The sequence below is a fragment of the Geotrypetes seraphini genome, chromosome 16, assembly GCF_902459505.1.
Source record: "Geotrypetes seraphini chromosome 16, aGeoSer1.1, whole genome shotgun sequence".
In the NCBI taxonomy this organism is placed as follows: Eukaryota; Metazoa; Chordata; class Amphibia; order Gymnophiona; family Dermophiidae; genus Geotrypetes; species Geotrypetes seraphini.
In genome coordinates, this window is record NC_047099.1 from 5,128,800 (window position 1) to 5,151,768 (window position 22,969).

A 22,969-nucleotide genomic window follows, 5' to 3' on the forward strand; every position below is an offset into this window, starting at 1 on the left:
GACCCAACCCTCCCCATCACCATTAATAATCTACTTCCCACCCCCCACCCCTTTATTTTGCTCTATTATACAAGTTTTTCTCTCTTTTTTTTTTTTTTTTTGGAAGGCCATACTTTGGGGTAAAATATATTTTAATAGTTTGTAAAATCGCTTAACACAGTTCTCAAGATGTAGATGCACCAGGGATTAACTTAGTCCTGTATGATAACATCATCGTCTTCTTCCTCCTCCACCTCCTCCTCCTCATCTTCCTCATCCAAACATACCTCCACCTCCGCAGGTGTTGAGGACTTGTGGAAGAACCAGTCCATCACCTGCTGTGGCTCCAGTCCAGAGGCCCGTGATAGCCTAATTATGTCCCCTTCCTGGATTTGACGGTGCGTTGCCCAGTATTGCTCCAAGATCCTGTAATCTGGCTGTAATAGTGACTGGCCAGATATCCCAGCTAGCAGTGATTTCTCTTCCTGCCTCCCATTATGTACTGGCCGTAGCATTGGTGTGGGCAGGTCAGGGCTGCCCTCTTTCCCACTCTCTCCCCTTCCTCTGTCTCCTGAACGTATCGTCTGCTGTTCCTGCCCCAGCCAGGTTGGGCAACCCTCTACATGGTCCCTGAACCACTTAAGTTGTCCATGCTTGAGGGCATACCGGGTATCTCCAAACCACTGGATAATCTCAGGACGTGGGAGTCCCGTGAGTTCCTCGAGCTTGCAGTAGTCCTCTCGCCGGGCCCACTGGCACTGCAGGAAGAAGGATTTTAAAATAGCCAGCTGTTCTTTGGTCTTACGCTGCCTCCGTGTGACAGGAAAGAAAGTCTCATCACTCCGCCATCCCCAGTCAGGACCCTGCCTGGCTGCTGACGGCAACAGAAAATCTGCTCCCCAGGAGCCAACCTCAAACCGCCTCTGCAACTCCTCCTCAGATGGTAGGCAAGCTATTGCTGCACTCACCTCCGTGCCATCTACCCCAAACAGGTTACCAATCCCATGTAACCTTCTCCCAGAGGGTGCCTGCTGCCGCTGTATTGGAGGTGTATGTATATCCCAGGTTCCCAGTCTTGAATCTGGTATTTGCTGCTGCAGGCTTCCTCCTTCTCTGTGGAGAACACTAAACTGAACATTGGAGTGGGGATAACCACCAGGCAACCGTTGCTCTCTCTGCTTCTGCGGATTTGCTGGTGAGGGCCTAGGGGAGATCCCCCTTGCTGGTTGAGACATGGTGAAGTGCTGCTGGTGATGATCCACTCCAGAGAGTGGTGTCCTAGTAACGCAATCTGTCTCTGGCCTGGGTCGCTTGGAAGTATGTGGAAGAGTGTTCCTAGAGGTGTCGTCCCTGCTGACAGCATTTGTAGTAGTCTTCAGAAGGTTGCTCTCAACTTTCCCTGACATGGGCTGCTCAGCTTTACGGAAGCCACAGGGACCAGGCATCTCCTTGGTTATGCCCCCCTCAGGGGGGCGTCCTGCATCACAGGACCCAGAAACCAGTTGCTTAAAATGGAGCTTGTCCTGATTGTAGAGCAGCCGGGCTCGGGTCTCCTCGATCTCTTCTGAGGACCAGCTAATGCCACAGCGGATCCTCTGAGCCATAAACCAGGCCTTCACCTTCTCCATCTGCAGGCCATATCTCAGGCACAATAAAGCAATCTCGGGCAGGCTTGGATAAGGAAAGTAGCTGAAGGTATGCAGCAGATGCTCATTCTCATCTAGCTCACTAGTCAGCTCAGCCTGGGTCCAGATCAGCTGCAGATCCTCAGATATAGGAGGCAAGCATATCAGCCCATATGAGCTAGTTGGGCAACCCCCCGAGCTCCTGGTAGTAGGAGGCATACTGGGATTGGGGAGATGCAGATGTGTCGGTCCTTGTTCCTTTCTGTCAGAACAGTCTTCCTTAGCTTGGATAAGTTACTGTTGGATTCTGGTTCTGAGAGTTCTTCTCTCGTCTTATTTTATTCGGTTAGCACTTCAGAACAGGAAAAGAAGTATGTGTTTCTGGAAACCCTGGAAAGAAAGGAATCAAATAAATAACAAGCTAGAATTTCAGAACACACCATTATCACACAGCAACTTTTCAACTGTTGAGGCACTCTTGATATTCCTGAATCAATCTAAATAAGTAGAATTTTAGCTGCTAGAAAGTGCTTGCCTACTTTCAGGAAAGATATACTTTTGACTGCTCAAAAAAGCAGTCTGGGGTGGGGCAGGGTGGTTAGTGAGATGTTTCAGAACCTAAGATTGCTATCCTGGATCAGATCAGTAAACCGCCTCGAACTTTCATGGCTTTGGCGGTATATAAGAATAAAATTATTATTATTATCAAAGTACATTCAAGTATTCTATTTTTGAAAGTAGTTGATCCAGATCACAAGTAGTACCCAGCATATCTCAAAGAACAGATCCAGTCCTTTTTGCTTATAACCAGAGATAAATAGTAACTTTCCCCAAGTCCAACTGGCTAATAATGGTTTATGGATATCTCCTAAAGAATTTGTCCAAACCCTTTTTAAACCTGTTATTCTAGGTGTTTTCACCACATCCTTCAGCAAGGAATTCCATATTTTGCAAGCCAAGTGAAAAATACTTTGCAGATGTTTTAAATATGCTACTTGTTAGCTTCATGGGCTAGTTCTTTGTCCTATTTGAAGGGATAGGTGACCATTTTCTATCCTTTTCACCCCACTCATGATTTTATACCTCAGTATTTCCTATCACCTCTTCTATAGCAATTCCTCATAGAACAGCTGCTCTTTCCATTTCATTATTACCTTTTTAAGTTGTGTTGTATCTTTTTTTGAGATAGGATAACCGTAATTGTACATACCATTTTTCCCCGAAAATAAGACCTACCCCAAAAATAAGCCCTAAATGATTTTCGGGGTAGGTCTTAATATAAGCCCTAGTCCCTGGTTTTGCCAGCAGTAGTGCGCTCCCCGCCGCAGAGCCAAACCCCCGCTGACCCTCTGTCCTTTCCTCCCATCCGAACCCCGCTGACCACGAGCCCTACATACCTCCCTCCAGAGCAGCTTCAGATCAGCAGCACTCTAAACAGGCTGCTTCGCGGCCTTCTTTCATCGGGGAATTCCCTCTGCCACATTACTGATGATATCAGTAAGCAGCACATGGAAGGCCCCCAATGAGAGAAGGCTGCAAAGCAGCCTGTTTAGAGTGCTGCTGGCCCGACGCTGCTCTGGAGGGGAGGCATGTAGGGCTCGCGGTCGGCGGGGTTCAGATGGGAGGGAAGGATGGAGGGTAAGCAGGGGTTCGGCTGCACAAGGGATGGGAGGGAGGGAAGGATAGAAGCTGGGCAAGAGTTCTGCTGCACAGGGGGATGGGAGGGATAGAAAGATGCTGCAGAGGGAAGGCACAAGGGGATGAGTGAGAGGGGAGGAAAAATGCTGCACATTTGGGGGAGAGAAAAGAAAGAGGAAGAATTGGGGTGAAGGAGAGGAAGGGAGAGATGATCATGTACATGAAAAAAATAAGACATCCCTGAAAAAATAAGACCTAGTGCGTTTTTTGGGCCCCAAATTAATATAACACACCGTCTTATTTTTGGGGAAACACGGTAGTATTCAAGATGTGGTCATATGGATTAATATGGAGGCATTATATTTCATTCCTTTCCTAATACCACCTGATATTTTTCCTGTCTAGCACACTAGTTTTCATGTCCTCTTTTGACCTGCCTTACAAATATTTTACATTTAACTTACCATAGCCCTTGAAAACAATTTTTTTTTTTTTTTAACTTTCCACAATTTTTGGCTTTCATCACTTTTTTCACCTCATCATTTAACCATGGTTGCATTCATTTTATCTTTTTTTTTTCTATTTTTTCCAGAATACATTTTTAGTCTGGGCTTCCAAAATAATGTCCATGCTAGAAACTTTTAACCTTTGCAACCAGTTCTCATTTTTTTCTTTAAAAACACCTGTGCTGCTGTTTTTCATAATGTTAAATTGAAATTATGTTATGATCACTATTGTCATGCACTGCCACACAACTGATACCTCTTGCACAAGAATGACAGATTAAGTTCTTACCTTGGTAATCTGGGTTCTGTTAGGATATACAGGAGTCCATACCTGAGCTGTTAATTCCCATGTCCCATGAACTGCAGAAGGATATCCCTTTAAAAACTTGAGAACTCCTCTCCCTGAGAAAGTAGGCGGCAGGACTGCATTGTAGCAGCAGACGACTTCTGATGCAGATAAGTTGTTTTTGCCTTTCCTGTATTGAAAGCCGAGGATGAATGTGGGTTGAGAGGAGAGTGAAAAAGGGAAGCACTACTTGAAATTGGAAACGGGTTAAGCATAAAGAACCCCTGAAGGCTTTCTGGCACTGGTGAGGCCTATAAGTGTTTTTGAGACTTTACATTTAAATATAATTGGCACTTTAACTGTGGGAACATGGCTAACAAAAAACAGGCTTGACCTCAAAATGTTTGCCTACCGAACAGAAGATGTAACAGAGGTGCCAGCTGTAGAACAAAACTTAACACATGAAGAAGAGGAGACAACTATACTGGTAAAAGAACTTTTAGAGCCATTAGAATCTCCCTCAGCAGATTCAGCATTGGCCAGTAAAAGGGACTTACAACAATGGATGGCTGATATGAAACTTTCATTAGCAGTCTTCACTTCTGATATCAAAATAAATATTGATGGCCCTTCATAAAAAAATGGACGATATGAGTCAGAGCCTTCAAGAATTTGAAGAACGGGTTATTTAGCTTGAACAGGAGATAACAGAAATTCAACAACATTGCAAACAAATAGATCTATCAGTAGAAGAGTTACTCCTTAAAGTTGAAGATGGAGAAAATAGGTCAAGGCGAAATAACCTGAGATTCCGAGGAATCCCTGAATCGGAAGATCTTAAAGACCCATCAGCCTTTATACAATCTATATGCCATAAGTTTCTACAAGCAGAAAACCCAGATGCAGAGCTTCCAGCTATAGAATTCGAACGAATACATCGAGCTCTGGGCCCATGTAAATCGGAAAGGCCAAGGGACATAATAATATGCTTCCTAAGATATCCACAGAAGGAGACAGTCCTGCAAGCAGCTCGGAAAATGGGCCATTTGATGTGGAATTGTTTGCGGATATCTCCTCAGCGACTTTGAAACAACGAGATTACCATGAAGTAACCAGATGTTTGCAACAGAATAATATCCGTTACAAATGGCACTATCCATTTGGGATCTCCTTTATGCTAGAAGGCAAGCTACATAAAGTTGCATCAGCTTCAGAAGCCCAACAGCTACTCATACAGGCCAAACTTTGGACTACTAAAGGAGAAAAACACCAAAAGGATCCATTACAACCTCCACCCATGGAACCGCAAAGTCAGAAATGGCATAGAGTAGAACAAAAAAAGAGATTACAGAGACAATGAGAATATTTGCTGATATTAATATTTTTATTTCTTGTTAGACAAAATAAAAATAAGAGATTTTAAGGGGGTAGATTTTAAGAAAAGTTATGGAGAACCGGGTCAAGGTTAACTTTCTTCAACTCTGATATCTGGAAATAGATCTGACACTTGGTCGCCATACCTTAAGAAGGATATGGCGTTACTCGAGAGAGTTCAGAGAAGAGCGACACGTCTGATAAAAGGGATGGAAAACCTTTCATACGCTGAGAGATTGGAGAAACTGGGTCTCTTTTCCCTGGAGAAGAGGAGACTTAGAGGGGATATGATAGAGACTTATAAGATCATGAGGGGCATAGAGAGAGTAGAGAGGGACAGATTCTTCAAACTTTCAAAAAATAAAAGAACAAGAGGCCATTCGGAAAAGTTGAAAGGGGACAGATTCAATACAAATGCCAGGAAGTTCTTCTTTACCCAACATGTGGTGGACACTTGGAATGCGCTTCCAGAGGACGTTATAGGGCAGAATACAGTACTGGGATTTAAGAGAGGATTGGACATTTTTCTGCTGGAAAAGGGAATAGAAGGGTATAAATAGAGGATTACTGCTCAGGTCCTGGACCTGTTGGGCCGCCGCGTGAGCGGACTGCTGGGCAGGATGGACCTCAGGTCTGACCCAGCAGAGGCATTGCTTATGTTCTTATATCGACTAATGTCTGGATCTAGAACCAGGGAGAGATTTGGAGGGGATAGGGGAAGGGGGGAGAAGAGGGAGTGGGTGGAGGGTAAGGGTTTTCTTTTTAGGATTGAGTGGATGGGGTGGGGGTAAGGGGGAGATAAGGTGACCTGGGGAAAAAATATATAAGATCTGTAATCCTAGGAAAGCTAGAAAAAAATTGAAATGGAATTTGAAAGAATGTATGAAAGTAAGATAAGATTAGGAAGTCTAAATTTGAATGGACTTAATATACCTCAAACGCCAGTTGCTTTTAAATGAGATGAGAAGGTTGAAACTTGATATATGCTATGTACAAGAAACACATTTACAAAAACCTGGAGAAAAGATGTTCCATTTCAAAGACTATCCAGTGAGAGTTTGGGCCTCTAATAAAAAGGAGAAAAAGAAAACGGGGGTGGGAATAAAGTACTGACAAAGGAGGAATGGAGGGATGATGGAGATAGATGGATCATCTGGGTGGGTGAATTAAATGGGGTAAAGGTGACATTGGAGAATCTTTATGCGCCTAATAACAAGTAAGGGAAATTTTTTGAAGATCTTATGAGTATAATTTAAAAAACCCAGGAAGGATTATTATTAGGAGGGGATTTTAATTTGGTCTTGGACCCTCGCTGGGATACTACGAGTACTAAAAGTGATAGAACTAAAAAAGATAGAAAACAATTAAAAAGATTTCTGGAAGTATTAAATTTATTAGATGGATGGTGGAACATACATATGCTAGGAAGAGACTATACTTACTATTCTTCACCACATAAGAGTGTACTCCCGAATTGATATGATTTGGATGGATAAATCCTTAGGAGGTAAGTTAATAGATGCAAAAACAGAGGAAACCAGTTGGACAGATCGTACCCCATTATGGGTTGACATAGCATGGAGATATACTAAAATGGGGACACGATATTGGAAATTAAATGATACGCTATTAAAAGATCCTAAGGTAGTCCAGAAAATAGAACAATCTATCAGAAATTTTTTGGATAATAACAGTACTGATCACTACTCACCTATTACGATTTGGGAATCTTTAAAAACTGTCCTAAGGGGAGAATTGATTTCTATAGCCTCTTATAAGAAAAAGATCCAGGAAAAAACTATATGATAGCCTCCTGGCCACCCAAGCAGCAAATACCCAATCTACTGATAGCGACCCCCAGACTACAAAACATTCAGAAAAAAAATAAAGACTTCACTGTTCAAGAAATTCCTGAAAAAGACCTAACTCCACATATATACTGCTCAAGAAGTCCCTAAAAAAGACCTAACACCACAAGTCCTCTTCCATTCCTCCACTAACTCCCCAACCCCCCAAAATAACCTATTCTACTCTTTATTTTCCCGGAAAATGACCAGATATCTTTTGTAATCAACCTTCTTTAACTCTTTTGTAATCCGCCTTGAACCACGAGGTAATGGCAGAATAGAAATCCCTAATGTAATGTAAGTTCAATAATTTTTATTAAGTATTTTAAAGGATACAAGAATCATGTAAAGTAACCAAAACATCATATATGAAAGCATGGGAAAAAGATCTGGGGAAGGAATGGTCCATAGATGAGTAGGGGACAACTGTATCACATCTTTTTCAGACAGCTGGGGCTGCCACCTTGGTGGAAAATGCTATTAAATTCCTAGTACGTTGGTACTCTACCCCGGTTTTAATCAGTAAATATACCAAGCAGAGTGATGCTAACTGTTGGAAAGGATGTGGTGAAAGGGTCCAGAAGTTTTGGGAGCAAGTTTTCAAGTATGTAAGCAGACTAATTCAGACCCCACTTAAGCTTAATGCTGAAAGGGCATTGTTGGGAGTAAGAATAGAAGGTTTAACATTTTCTCAATCTAAACTTTTGGACTTGGCATTCATAGCCGCAAGGCTGACATTAACTCAGCAATGGTATATGTTAAATGTACCTACTTTGAGAGATGTGAGGGAACGTTTAGGAATAGTATGTGAAAAATATAGACTTTCGGCCCTTTTAACTAACCAATGGGCAAAATTTAATGATATATGGGAGAGTTATATTGAATTGGAAAAAGAAGCTTTATGAAAGAACTATCTAACCATTACGGTTTTGGAACCAGGTCTCTTGGGTGGGGGGTGGTGAGATAGGGAATGGGAATGTTCTAATTGTAGCATTGATAAGATGTATTATTCTTATTAGTTATTAACTTTACGGAGTATATTCAATACTAATTGTGTTCTGCACTGAGTTTATTGTATTAAAATTATTAAATAAAGAATTAAAAAAGAGAACTCCTCCCCTTCTGCAGTGGAGCACAGCACTCTCTTCATTTGGTACCAAAGAAATCGAACTCCACTGAAACATAAGAAAAGAGGAGAGGCACAGGGAACTTCCCCAGCAAGAAACACATTCTGCTCTGCTCTGAAATTTAATAATAATAATAACTTTATTTTTATATACCGCAGTACCACAAACAGTTCAAAGCGGTTTACAGTGTAAGAGACTGTACATTTACAGCGAAGATACAATGAGAACTGTACATATTCAGTAAAGGTGTTTATACAGCAAAGAACATATTCAGTAAAGGTGTTTATACAGCAAAGAACAGTGTAGATTTACCATGCAGGAGACTGTACATATACAGCAGAGATATGTATATAGTGGAGAGGCAGTGCGAGAGGCTTATAAAGAACAAAGCAGTGTACAAAACCAATGCAGGGTGGTGAATGTCAAGAAGACAACCAGTATCAGTTATAGGATGGAAGTATTTGATTATTTGGTGATGAGGGAGGTTCAAGAAATTTGTCGTAGAGGAAAGATTTGAGAGATTTCCTGAAGGATGAGTAAGATGGGGCAGATGAGATGAGGGTGGTCAGGCAGTTTGTCCATCTACCAGCTTGGTATGAGAGAGTTCTATTGAGGAATCTTTTGTAGGTGCATCCCTTTGGGGAAGGGTATGTAAACAGGTTGGCATTACGCGTGCGAGTGGTTCCAGGGAACATGAAGTGGTGAGACAGATAAATCGGGGATAAGTTTTGAAGCAGAGGCAGGCGAATTTGAAGATGACTCTCGCTTCTATTGGCAACCAGTACAGTTTTCTATAGTAAGGGGTGATATGGTCTGATTTTTTGAGGCCAAAGATTAGGCGGACCGCGGTGTTTTGGATAAGTCTCAGTCGTTTGATGGTTTTCTTGTAGGAGCCCATATAAATTATATTACAGTAATCCAGTGTGCTTAGGATTAGGGATTGGACCAGCAGTCTGAAGGAGGGGAAGTCGAAGTAATGTTTGATGGTACGGAGTTTCCAGAGGGTATAAAAGCATTTTTTGACCTGGGTGTTGGTGTGGTCTTCGAAGGTCAGGCAGCAATCTAGGATGACTCCAAGGATTTTGATGGTGGGGTTAATAGGGTAAGTTAGGCTGTTGAGTTGTAAGGTAGTGTTCGTTAATTTGTGGTTGGGACTTGCTAGGAAGAGTTTAGTCTTTTCTGGATTTAGTTTCAGTTTGGACTGAGTAGTCCAGTGTTCGACCATGGTAAGTACTGATGAGATGTGTTGCTCTGTTTCTTGCGAGAATGAGTAGATTTAGAAAATAGAACAATCATAAAAATTTAACAAAGTAAACAGAGAACACTCGCATGAGTAACTCAAGATTGAATATGCTAAAGGTAACAAGCAGGAGTTATGGGACCCTTCCAAGGGGGAAAGAGAAAGGGAAACACCCAATACTTGGAAACACATATTTGCTTTATCTTAAGTATAATAGCAGAGGTCCCGAGATGGACACTGGTAATGTCTGAGGCAGAAATTAGGCGAATCAAAACAAGTTCACACAGGGAAGGTATACCGTATGGACTCTTGTGTATCTTAACAGAACCCAGATTACCGAGATAAGAACCTAATCTATAGTTCTGTTGCAGGTACACAGGAGTCCATACTTGAGCTGAAATACTAAAGCAGTGGCAAATATCTAGGGAGAGACAACCGAGAACCCAAAAGCAGCATCCTCTCGAGCCGCAGCATCCACTATGTAGAACTTTGTAGAAGTGTGAAGAGTAGCTCTGCAGATTTCATCAGGCAAAATGACCTGGGATTCTGCCCAGGTCACTATACCTCTGGTGGAATGCGCGGCCAGGGAAAGAGGCGGCTGTTTCCCGGCAGAAATGCAGGAAAAGGAAATCACATCGCCATACAGATCCATCTGGAAATGGTCGCTTTGGAGGCTATACTAAGAGAAGAGAAGAAAACTCTCTCAAATATACAAAATGTCACCTGGAAAAGGAGAGAAAGTTAAATGTATAATTGGTGGTGTGTAATAAAAAAAACAAGGAACAAAGGACCTCAAACACCCAACCCTCACCTTCCAATGAGAGGCTTACTGGGGTATGATTTTTATCATCCTCCAAAAAAACCTTGTTAATTTTTAATTTTATTATTTTAACTATTTTATCGATTTAATTTATTAATTGCAAAAAATCAAGTGAATTTATCCCCCAAATTTAAAGCTGTATCCACATATTTATAGGAATCCAAAAAAGGCACTTAGCTTTTGTTGGGATGAGCAAAAAATTCAAACAATTATCTCTCATGTCCTTCTCATATTTGGAATTTAGAAAGCGTTTGAAGACTTACTTATTCTCTAGAGTTTTTGGTAATTAAATTCCACGATGATTGCTCAGTTGTAAGTTGGTGTAATCTTTTGTAAAACGCATAAATCTGCAAGATTATGCGGTCTAGAAGTAGATTTTTATGTTTATGTGGTTCAGTGGGCTCAGGCTCACATGTGGCCACTTCATTATGCTCTACTTCAGTGGTGGTCGCCTCAGTTAAATGATCTAGACTCTCCTGTTCCTCTTCGGGGGTTGGTTTGTCGCAGCCTCTGGTGGTGGCTACAGTCTTCCAATCTGGTGCAGAGAGTGAGTCTGGATCAGCCCCAGTGGACAGTGCTTCTCCCAGATGCCAGTCTCTTCTGATGGAGAGCTCAGTGTCTCAGTCGCTCGGCTCAGGGCAACTGGTCTCCGGAGGAGGCGTCTTGGTCGATCAATGTTCTGCAGACCAGAGCCATCCGATTGGCGTTGCTAGCGTTCCAGACATTGTTGATGGGCAAGTTATTTCGGGTTTTCTCGGACAACACCAAGGCGGTGGCTTACGTCAATTGTCAGAGGGGAACCAGACCGGCACAGCCCCCACCCTATCTATTTCTTTTGGGATTCACGTAAAGTGTGTGGGTTTTTCTGTGTGATCTTGTGTTTTTAGAAGGGTATGGGAGATTAAAAGCTTTTGGCTTGACTAGCATAGCTGGCAAACTGTGGGGATGTTTGTTGAAGGTACTTCTCCTATTCAATTTCCAATAGTATTGCTCTCTGTTAGTTGTTACTCCTGTTGTGAGTGTTACTGTTATAATTCGCACTTATTAGTTTCTTAGTTCTGCTTGGCTATTCGGCAAACTGAGTGTATATGGCAATGCACAGCCCACTTGTACTACACACAAAAGTTTATGTCTCAGTCTCCACCTGCTGGTCATGGTGAGCTATTTCCCATCAGTGAAGCTGTGCTGGTCTGGAGAGACTAAAAGAAAGAAAATTAGCAGTTAAGAACCTAATTTTTCCTTTTTAGGGTTTTAGAGGAGGAGAACCCCAGCACTAACCACAGAAACCCTAAAATTCCAAATTTCAAAACCTGCTCCCTCCCCCTCCACCTCAATGTTCCCCATAAGGAGTAATGGGAGTACTCACTGTGACTTCAGATGCTTTTTTGTCTGAATCAGCTTGGCTGAATGACTTTTGCCTCAAAAATTGCCCAGATCCTCAACCAGCGACCATAAATCTGTCTGTCGGCCAATGGACCATGGTCACTGACTCCCATCCCGAGATTCCTCGCACAGTGATGGGGGGGGGGAGAAATTACTTAGCTGGCTTTCTGATACCCCTAGGGTCTTACACAGAGGCCATACAGCCTGTGCTCAAGCCTCTGACCGAATCAGTAGGTGAACTACTCCCAGGGGGACATACCCCAAGCTCCTGAAGGAATCCAAAGCAGGCTGGCTCTGCAGAAGCTCAGAAATTGTCCTGGGAGCAGCAGTCCTTCCATGCAGGACTGTGTTCTTTCCCAGCCAGGGTATGCCCACGAAGGGGACCTCCGAGCACCGAAGCCACAAAGAATTTAAAAAATCTGGCAGAAAAAACCCCAAAACCAATAAAGAAAAAACAGAGCAGAGCAAAATGCACCTTCTAAGTTTGCTTGCAGAAGGAATAACTGAGGAGGATGCTGTGTTCCACTGCAGAAGAAGAGGAGTTCTCAGTTCTTAAAGGGATATCCTTCTGCAGTTCACGGGAAATGGGAATCAACAGCTCAAGTATGGACTCTTGTATATCTGCAACAGAACCTGCATTGCATGGAGACTTAGATCTTGAATAATCTACCTGGCTATCAGTTCCAGGTTCGGTTGCTCCACAACATGGTTATAAATTATACGAGCATTGACAGATTTTTATTAAAAAGTATGCAAATAGACACACCACCAACACAAATCCTTTATGCCATTATTTAACACTGTATATGCACATACTTTTAGTCACATCCAAACATATGTGGGTACATTGTATTCAAAAAGTGTGGGTTGAAAAGTACAGGTGCATATTGCTAATTAGATGCCTTACTGAAAATGTACTTGTCATGGCTGCCTCTCACTACCTCAGTCAACATTCTCAAGTTCCTTCCCACTTTTCCACAGTCTTCCTGCTTCTATCTGTTTTAATCTATTACATTGGCCTGTTTTGGATGGGTGGGGAGACTACAATTAGAATAGCAGTTACCTGGTATGTGAATCATTTTCTGCATTCCACTTCTCTGGTTTCTTTTTCCCTCTCAATTTCTTTCCGCTGAACTGCTGAAAACAAAAACTAAGGTCTGTTAGCATATACAAGTTTAAAAGAACACTGACACCTTACCAAATTGTATTTCTCCTTTTGAAAGATATATTCAAGAAACGATAGTAAAAGTTAGAATATTCATAAACATGCTTGAAAGAAGACATTGGTGTAACAGGCATGGAGCAGTAGTAACAACCCTGACTTATCTGGGCTTCCAAGATGGCATGACCTTTGTTTAAAATCCAAAGTTCTACAAGCATGGAGAGACTAGATGTATGAGATAATAGTTTTGTTAGTTTTTGTAGTTAATAAGACATGGGCCATTGGATTAGTGTTGGCATTTAGTACTTCAGTATATTATAGACACTCTTGGGATTAATATGGATGGGGAAGCCAGTGTTGAGCAGCCTAGATGGGCCAATCTGATATTTTCATGCTATCATTTAATTTAATGTGGTGTTTTATATACTGCTAAATCTCCCAAAGGATTTAAAGTGCTTTACAAAACAATTAAATTGACTTAAGTAATGGCCAAAAATCTAATCAGGTACTTTGAATTTTCCTCTCTGTCCCAACAGGCTCTCAATCTAACTATAGTACCTATGAAAGAAATAATTATTTACATTTACCTATATAAAGAGAAGGAAGAGGGAAAATATAATACAATAAATTCAATACTATAGGTACATAAAAGGCACAACAGAAGGGAAAACTTCAATATCAAAGAACCCCAGAGCAAAATCCTAAAAATAAAAGCAGGCAAAATGCAAAATTAAACAAGCCCCCCAAATTAAAACTAAACCCCAGTCAGTCTCACCATCCTCGATCAGCTTCTAATTCTATGTCCCCAATCGAGCCAGGCTAGTCCGGGCCAGTATCACAAAAGTGACTCCTCTACTTCAATTTCCCTGCTCCTGAAAGGCTGAAACCAAACATTGCAGCTCCGCCAGTTCACTCTTGAGATGGCAGAACGAAGAGAGGTGGACTGTCCTCCCATGAGATTCCAGAGAAAGTCGTGGCTGGAAGCTGGATGCTCTTCAAAGAAGCAAACTTCGCAGCTTGCTCCCTCCCCCCAGGGCCCTGTCTCGCCCCCTCTGGGGGGAGGGAAGCTCAGTGCTGCCGCCTGAAAAGAAAAAGCCAACAGTTGCGGCGGGGAAGAAAAACAAACCTCTACACAGGGCTGCTACTCCTTCTCCAGAGGCAACATTAACAGCACATCTCTCACAGGAAAGTACAGGGACACCACTGCTAGCATTTGAAGTGTCTGGGAAGGCTCCTGGTGGCTCTGTTTCAGCCTCACCGTCCTCTCCCAGTATTATGGTAAAGAATTTGACTGCAAAGTTGGGATCTTCATTCGAACATGCAATAACCCAGGCAAAAACTAAATGGGTTGCTTCTCCTCCCTTGGACCAAGACCAGGTACCTCTTAAGCATCTTGCTCTTTCTATTTTACCTTCAGAACTTCCTTCTCAAAGTTCAGATTCTCTTCAGGCAGTTTCTAATTTTTTCATTCTGTTGCAAAGATTTATGCAGGATAGTGCTGTTTTACTGCAGCATTCAACTCCTGCTCCTCCTCTACTTGAGACCCTCCTTGTGTAGAGTAACATCCTTCAGAGAACCCTATGGTGTCACATGCTTTGAAGTACCACAAGACAGTGGTCCCTTCACCCCCCAACCACTTTTCTCCAGGGAGCAGCAGATTCTTCTAAGGATTGGCCAGATCATGATGATATCCTTATGTCAACCTAGACTAGCCTTCTCTACCTTGTCTGCAGCTAGTCCCAAGAGACGTATTCTTATCCTAAATTCTTACAAAGGGTTTCTACCCTTTTGAGTCTTCATCAGGCCGCTACACCCACAGGCAGTAAGGATTTTCAAGCTATCAGTGCTGTAAAACTCCATCAAAGGAAATCATTTAATTGCCAGTACATCAGATACTACAAGACCTACAACCGGCTAACTGGCAAAACCCCCATCAGTCTCCACACTAAGAGACTTGCATTAAAATTCAAGGTGAAAGAGGCAACTGGTCATGGCCTGCTTCAACTACCTCACCATTCCATTGCCTTGGAGTCAGCTATTAAGAAATCAAAAGCATCAAACTGTCCTGCTAATGCTCCTCCAAGAAAAAATTGTCGCCTCCTGGATTCCGCTGGCTGTACAGTTTTTCAGGGCTCTATGCTTTCATCTACCATTATGGCTCATCAGTGTCAAATCCTACATTTTCAACATTCAATCCTTCAACAACTTATTTATTTAATTTGTTTTCTATTCCATTGGCCCCAAAGAGCTCAGAACGGCTTACAGGTTAAACATACATATTATACAGTTGACAGGTTACAATTTGACATAATTACAGAGCAAGTTTGTATCCTACCTTGATTCAAACTAGGGATCTAATACAGTTTGATTCTCCAGGTTACAATTTGTATAGTTATCCTTGGCAGGGCATGTTTTTACAATAGAAATTTTTAACCTGTGACACATATTGAGATCTAGTACCGATAGATATTTCTCTGCAATCCATTGGTCATGGGCAGGTAATGGCTGTTACTTCTTTTCTGTGCACCGGAGCCTGCTAAAAATGTGATAATGTAAGGGACATATACCTGGTGTAACTATCATTGTCTTTAAGCCAGGTTTTAGCAGTCAGGACTATGTCCCGTTTTTATCTATGAGGTCTTTTATTAGGATGTCTTTCTTATTTACTAGTCTGGCTTCTATGAGGGTGATAGATATGTTTTCATTGTGCAGGGTGTATGAGGAAAAGGAGATTCTTCTCTGGTTGTGGGGGCTGTTTTGGGAGGGCTTTTGGGGGTCAGCATATCTGCCCTGGTTAGTAACTGGGACAGGAAAGCACATTATGGGTAGGATTATTATAAGTTTAAGGTATAGCATTGGGGTTCTTGAATTTAATCTACACACTGACTCCCTTGAGGAACATCTTAATTCTTGGAACTCAGTGATTCAAAATTTATTGGATAAAGAAGCCCCCATTATAAATAAAATCATTTTGCCTCATAAAATCCCAAATCCCTGGTTTACTCAAGAACTGTATTTACTCAAAATACAGCTAAGATCACTCGAAAGAAAATGGCGTAAAAACAAATCTGCTGAAAATTTAAAATTTTATAAAGATCAAGCATCATTATACAAGACAAAAATCAATCAGACCAAAAGAAAGTATTACTCCAACAAAATATCAAAGGCTAAAAATCCATCTATTCTTTACTCCATCTTAAAATCTATTGTTCCTATTTCCCAGAAGGATGGCAACAGTAAAAACCCAACAGCTCAAGATCTCGCCTATTATTTTCTTAAAAAAAATCAGAAATATCCGCCAAAACTTTGATCAGTTAGTGTCAGATGATTCTGACAATTTTCACAATACCTATCTTCCCACTGCCAAATGTTCCACCTTTAACTTACCCTCTCTAAAAAATATTGAAGATCTTTTCCAAAGAATTAACATCAAGGGTTCACGATCAGAAATTATTCCTCCAATAATTCTGAAAATTTTTTTTTCTTACTTAGGCCCCTTTATTCACTCCTTTATTTTAAAAAGCCTTAGTACAGGTTCCGTGCCAGTATCTTGGAAAAATGCAAAAATTTCGCCTATATTGAAAGATCGGACAATTAGTTCTGAGGAAGTTTCAAATTACCGCCCTATCACTAACATCCCATTTCTGGCTAAATTAACCGAGAGAGTAGTCTTTGAACAACTGTCTGACTTTGCCGAATCTACCAACGTTTTACACCCGAATCAAACTGGCTTTAGAAAAAACCATAGCACAGAATATTCATTGATCGGGCTTACAACAAATATAAACTATCACCTAGATCACCATAATTCCGTTATACTTTTTTCTTTGGACCTATCGGCTGCATTCGATACGATAGACCATGCTGTACTTTTAGATAGATTAAAATCTATTGGTGTTTGCGACCAGGTTTTACAATGGTTCGTTTCTTTTCTAGCAAACAGACAATATACAGTCCATTTCAACAATACAAGTTCAAAACCTTACTCCCTCAGCTATGGAATTCCTCAAGGATCTATACTATCACCTTTACTGTTCAATATTTTCCTTTCACCGTTACTAAGTTTATGCCAATCTATTGGCTTCACTTCATACACCTATGCAGATGACATTCAACTGTCTCACCCTTTAAATCCCGAACACTCAGAAGAAATTTCTCAAATCAACAACCTTTACCAGGTTCTAGCAGCAAGGAAAGATGCCACTTTTGAATCCCTAGACTCTTGGGGGACTGCTTTGGTACATCCCTAGCATTCAGGACCACTAAACACATTGCACTAGAAAGAAAGATTAGGTTCTTACCTCAGTAATCTCTCTATACATGTGTCTAGTGGTCCTGAAGCCCCGGCTTTGCCGGCCTTCTGTCTTAGGATCAGTCTGGATTTGAATAATTTTCTGTCTTTCAGAGGAGCTGAGAGGAAAAAAAAAAAGAAAGAAAGATGACGCATAGGTAAATCTTTATGACCCTAGTCTGTCTTTAGTCTCTGCTTGACAGCAGGTCATACAAGTAACTACAACCTCTATACATAATTAGTGCTGGTTGTACAAGTATGGATGTTATAATGTTATTTCCTATGTTTGTTACAGAGCAGAACAAAACTGTAGTTTTGGGGATTTTCCCCTATTTTCCTCCTTCCTGTTATGTCTTATTACAGGGCTAGTTGATTTTTTATTTTTATTTTTTTACAAACTAAGGGAGCAGCAGCTCCCCAGGAAGGAGGTGAAGTTGGAAAACATGATTGACAGTTTTCTGCAAGCAACTTGCTAGTTCAGATACAAAAACCCCTAGCGCACATCTTCAAGAAAGAAGACTACCGAGTTCTAATCTTTCTTTATGGTTTACTAATATATTCCCACAATATAAACCTCAGCCGCCTGTGATTTTGAGAAGATATTAGAAGGGCTGACGTTTACTCCAGACTAGAGCCTGTTTCAAAGGTGTTTTATCTGTCCATCTAGTCAAGAAGAGGGAGAGAGTATCTGGATATGTTAATTCTTGACTTTATTGGAAGTATCCCAACTGATGAAAGAAAATGCAACACTGATGTGACTTGCTTCGGAGTTAGATACATGTTTCTTTTCAAGTTTAAGAACTTCACCTCTTGTGATCAGAGCATTTTTTTATTTATTTATCCAGAAGCACAACAAATACCAGGAGACAGTTTTGAGGAGTTACAGCAGGTTTTACATTTAAATTTTTAAAATTTATTTTAAAATTTCTGTCCTGCCTAACACGTGGGCAGCTTACAACTTCAGAAAAGATAACAACTGCAACAACACACATTAACATTTCTTCTCTTATATTGAGCTCAGCAACAAAACTCCTTCACAAATGAATCTTGAGCAGTTTTCTAAATTGTTCAACATTTTGACATAAACGTACTTGACCTGGCAATAAATTCCACAATCTAGCTCCTCCTATTGAGAAAGATGCCTGATTTGTTGACATAATGTACTGAATCCACCAACAACTGATCTTAATGATCTTTCGGCACGTTCGCTGCTAATACTTTTTGTAGATACTCTGTTGTGTGATCATACAAAGTCTAGTGAATTATCATCAAGACCGTATATTGGAGCCCACATCTCTGATGGTAACCAATGTAGTTGCTTTAAGATTGGTGTTATATGCATTGGACGACTTCCACCTACTAAAATCCAGGCTGTTGCATTTTGAATTAACTGTAGGCTTTGATTTTACATTCTGCAATTCCCAAATACGAGTAATGCATTACAGTAATCCACTTTACTCAGAACAAGATTCTGCAAAATTGTACAAAAATACAATTGCAAAAACAATGGTTTCAATCTCTTCAACAAGTGTAATTTAAAAAAAAAAAAAAATGATGACTGTGCCACTTGTTCATAAGAACATAAAAATAGCCTTACTGGATTAGTCCATCAAGCCTTACTGGATTAGTCCATTAAGCCTTATAGTCCATGTTCTTACGGTGGCCAATCCAGGTCCCTAGTACCTGGCCAAAACCCAAGGAGTAGCAACATTCCATGCTGCGGTTTCAAGGCAAGCAGTGGCTTCCCCCATGTCTTTCTCAATAACAGACTAGGGACTTTTTCTCCAGGAACCCTTCTTAAAACCAGCTATGCTATTTGTGCACTCACAGTCAACCTGGAGTCAACATAACTCCTAACAAATCTCTATAGTTACCACAAAATCTCATATTTTCACCACCCCAGGCCAAATCTGTTCTTTTTTTCTCAGGCTGCCAGAGTCAATACGTCATGCTCCATCTTTTCTGAAGCTGCTTTCAACTCTTAACACTCATCGTATCATTCCTGTACCCATCGTATCATTCCTTCTACTAGAAACTCAACGCTAAGATGTCCTGTCTGTCCAAATTAGATTGTAAGTTCTTCTGAGCAGGAACCACCTATTGAATGTTAAATATACAGTGCTGCATACGCCTTTCAGCGCTATAGAAACGCTAAATAGTAAGATCTGACATCAGATTATCTTCAGAGTAAACTGCACTTGCTGGTAGAAATTAGAATGTTACTCTTGTATATACATGAATGGGTTGCAACATTTTTAACAATCTTATGGATTATTTTCTGCCTCTTCTGGCCTTGATATCCAACTTGGATGTTTTTACTTATTCTGCCTTCTTAATATTTACTTGTGGATTATGCAGGGAGGTTTTCCTTAACTTAATCAAAGCCTGGTTGTTGTTTACTTGCTTATTGACAAATCTGTTACAACCAGAGGAAGGAAAGAAGAGTCAAAAGACAGAATGGAGAGAAGTGGTACAGTTAAAAACTAAAAATTGGCAGCAGTGTTTAATCACGAAGAAGTGTCAGATTCAACTGTGGCCACCTTGACAGGACTTTATCTGCCAACATTTACCATGGTGAAGAGTTAAAGATAAAGAATAAAATCAAACAGGAAAGAAAGAGAAGATAGAAAAGGGAAAGAATGAAAACTAAAGGGAAGAGAAACATGAAGCAAGGAAGATAAATGAATTAAAGATACAGGAAGGGAAAGAGGAAAATAACACAAATACAGAAAGCTGGAGAGGGGTCTATAATAAAGATACAGAAAGCCTAAGATGGGAGAAACAGCAGTTTTAGAAGCAAAATGTCATATCCTGCCACCTGCTCTGATACATGATGGGAACAGAGAATATGGATGAGTACCAGAACCTGCAAATTGTCTTTATATACTTTTTAATTCAGTCAGTCAAGTACTAGTTTAGCAAAGCACATACAATCCGACAGGCCTAAAAAAGCTTCCTGAATCCGAGAGGGAATAAAACAAGAAACGGAAGGCGGTAAAGCACGTTCCCTCTGCTCTTCCTTATCCAGCCTCTAAAGAAGAGATCTGGCTACATCAGATCACTGATGCACAACAGCTATTCTGGTCTTCAAATTTTCACTCTGGTCCAATATTAAAAAAAAAAGGAGGGGGGAGGCAAAGGCCATTGGGAATCAGACTCTGTACCACAGATCCCCGACTTAGCTCACAATGTGACAGAGGGTTAGAGGTCAGCACTCCTCCCCCCACCCCCATCTTCCTTTGTCTCCTGCTGAAGCCACTCTCCTCATTTTGCTCTTCTCTCTGTGCCTCTCCTCCTGTCTCTCTAATTCAAACGAAACTTTACTGACACTACCTGGTACAGCCAAAATATCCCATGTCAGTCTTGTCCATGGTTATGCTACATTTCTAGTCTGGTGGCAGAATCGAACGTAAAATGCGACTGTAGTCCTCTTTCCCCATTCTTATGTCGTCTCTTCCTTCCCCACCCTCTACTTACTCACTGTGACAGTCACATCAGACTCTCCTAGCCAAATCACCCCTATCTGCATGTCTTTATTGCTTTCTACTTCTCCTGGGAACCTACCCGAGTGCTCTATTTAAAATAAAAATGCCTCACTCACCTCATGAATAGCCTTGCTTCCACCCCTTCCAACCAGTGTGTTAAAGGCTTGGCCTCCAGATGTGGGGGTTACTCAGAAACCACTGCTTACTTATGGGGACAGAAGAAGCGTTCCATGCCGCCGTTGGAGGGGTGGGAGATGCTTGGTGGGACAGACAGCAGAAAGTCATAGTGTATTACTGCTACCCCACACAATATTCAGTGTTCACCTCAAGAAAGACAAAACAGGGGGCTACAGAGAAAAAAAGTTCCTTCTCCCACAAGCACTTCTCAAGGGAGTAATGGGAGAGTCCTCAGAGGGCGCTCTGTGATGTCACAGATAGTAGCCAGCCAATCGGTTCCCAAGTTCTACCCACCCCATGCATATCCGATCATCAATTTCCATGGAAACCAAACATCTAAAAAAATAAAAAATATATTTTGAAAACATAAAGTTCAAAGAAAACAACAGGAAGGGATATAATCCAAGAACCTAAGCAGGAAAGCAGGGGTGGCCTAGTGGTTAAAGCTACAACCTCAGCACCCTGAGGTTGTGGGTTCAAATCCCGCACTGCTCCTTGTGACCCTGGGCAAGTCACTCAATCCTCCATTGCCCCAGGTACGTTAGATAGGTTGTGAGCCCACTAGGACAGAGAGGGACATGCTTAGATAACCTCAATTAGGAAGTACCTAAAAACCAAACTTGACACCCAACTCATTGACTTACCCTGTCCCTCTCTCCTGTAACCCTACTAACCCACTCATATACCCCATGTCTCCCTTCCTCACCCTCTACTTATTCACTGTGACAGTCACATCAGAAATTACACAGGGGATTGCATGTATGTTGTCTCTAAGTGAAAACAGGAAGGGATATAATCTGAGAACCTAAGTAGGAACTGGCGGCTAACTCACTGATGTAGTCTGTCCCTCCCTCCTGTAACCCGCTTAGACCCCATCCCTTCCAGAGATGTTGTCCTCATTCCCTGTTAATTGCTGTACCCATCTTTTATTTAAAAATGCATTTTCTACTGTTACTGTGAAAAGGAAAATACAAGCGATCTAAATGTTCATAAATGAGCCAAAACATTAACCAAAGTTGACAGCAGAGCCCCCCCCCCCCACACACACACACACATTTGGCCCATCCAGTCTGCAGTTACTCCCCTCTTTTAAAATTGCCCTTCTGATCCACGTGTTGGCAGCAATCTGTTTCTTTGGCAAAGCAGTGCCAGCACAAGACAAAAATGATTTCAAATCCAACAGGATTACACTAGATGTAAGAAACCATCCAGCCTCTTGAAATGCATCCAGATGACAGGAGGAACAGAAATAGAAACTTCACAAAGAGAGAGAGAGAGAGAGAAAGGGGTCTCACCCTGGCTTGTCACTCCAGCCTCTTCTGAGCCTGGTGGGGGGCCAGGGCCCCCGTGGATCTTTACTCAGGCCCCGGTTGCAATGTGGGGGGACGGCCAAAGGGGGCTCCCCCTCCTTGCTCTGTCTGTCTGGGGAATCTGTCAGGCTGGGGTGGGGGAGGGGCGGGATCCTTGCTGCTCTCCTAAGGAGTTGGGGGGGGGAGATCCTTGACCTTTATGTCTGGGATGGGGGGGTCTTGCTGTCTCTTTCTAGGTTGGTGGGGCGGGGAGGGGGCTTGCTCTTTCTCCCTCCGTCTGGGATCGGGGTTGCCCTTTCTTCTACCTCGGGGGGGGGGGGGGGTTGCTTTGTCGCTGTCTCCAGATGTAGCACCCGGGGGGGGGGGGAGTTAAAGGTAGGTTTGTCTGCCTGCGTGAGACACAATAACCCCCCTCCCCGCCTGCCTGCCGCCCTATGACACCGATGGGAGGGAGGTGAAGGGGGTCCTCTGCGATTGGCTGGGGGAGGCCACGTGATCCGAGGGAGGAGGGGAAGGTCCCAGGAGGAGACAGCTGCTGGGGCGGGGCTTCCGCTCGGCCTCTCACACGCAGGGTCAGCCGGCGCTTCCTGGGCGCGCAGGGCCTGCCGGGAGTTGTAGTCCCGCCTCTTCTCTGGCTGCTCCTGCAGCTTGTTGCGAGCGAATTGCCGCTTCAAACTGAGCCTTGCCGCGGGGCGGGGTCTGTCTGTCCTTCCACCTCC

General features: G+C 42.2%; 1 protein-coding gene across 6 annotated transcripts; it reads right to left on the reverse strand.

Moving 5' to 3' along the window:
• Positions 1-74: 74 nt before the first annotated feature.
• Positions 75-22,664, reverse strand: HOMEZ (homeobox and leucine zipper encoding). 6 transcript variants are annotated; one of them, XM_033924993.1, is made up of 5 exons: positions 22,236-22,664; positions 17,289-17,397; positions 13,763-14,068; positions 12,889-12,962; positions 75-1,994 (listed from the first exon to the last, which is right to left on the reverse strand). In XM_033924993.1, the coding sequence occupies exon 5, from the start codon at positions 1,821-1,823 to the stop codon at positions 192-194; it is 1,632 nt and encodes a 543-aa protein (XP_033780884.1). In that variant the 5' UTR covers positions 1,824-1,994; positions 12,889-12,962; positions 13,763-14,068; positions 17,289-17,397; positions 22,236-22,664; the 3' UTR covers positions 75-191. The 6 variants fall into 6 exon arrangements, with proteins under 6 accessions (XP_033780884.1, XP_033780883.1, XP_033780881.1 ...); XM_033924992.1 differs by lacking the exon at positions 13,763-14,068 and having other exon boundaries at positions 12,889-12,959; XM_033924990.1 differs by lacking the exon at positions 13,763-14,068.
• Positions 22,665-22,969: the final 305 nt, after the last annotated feature.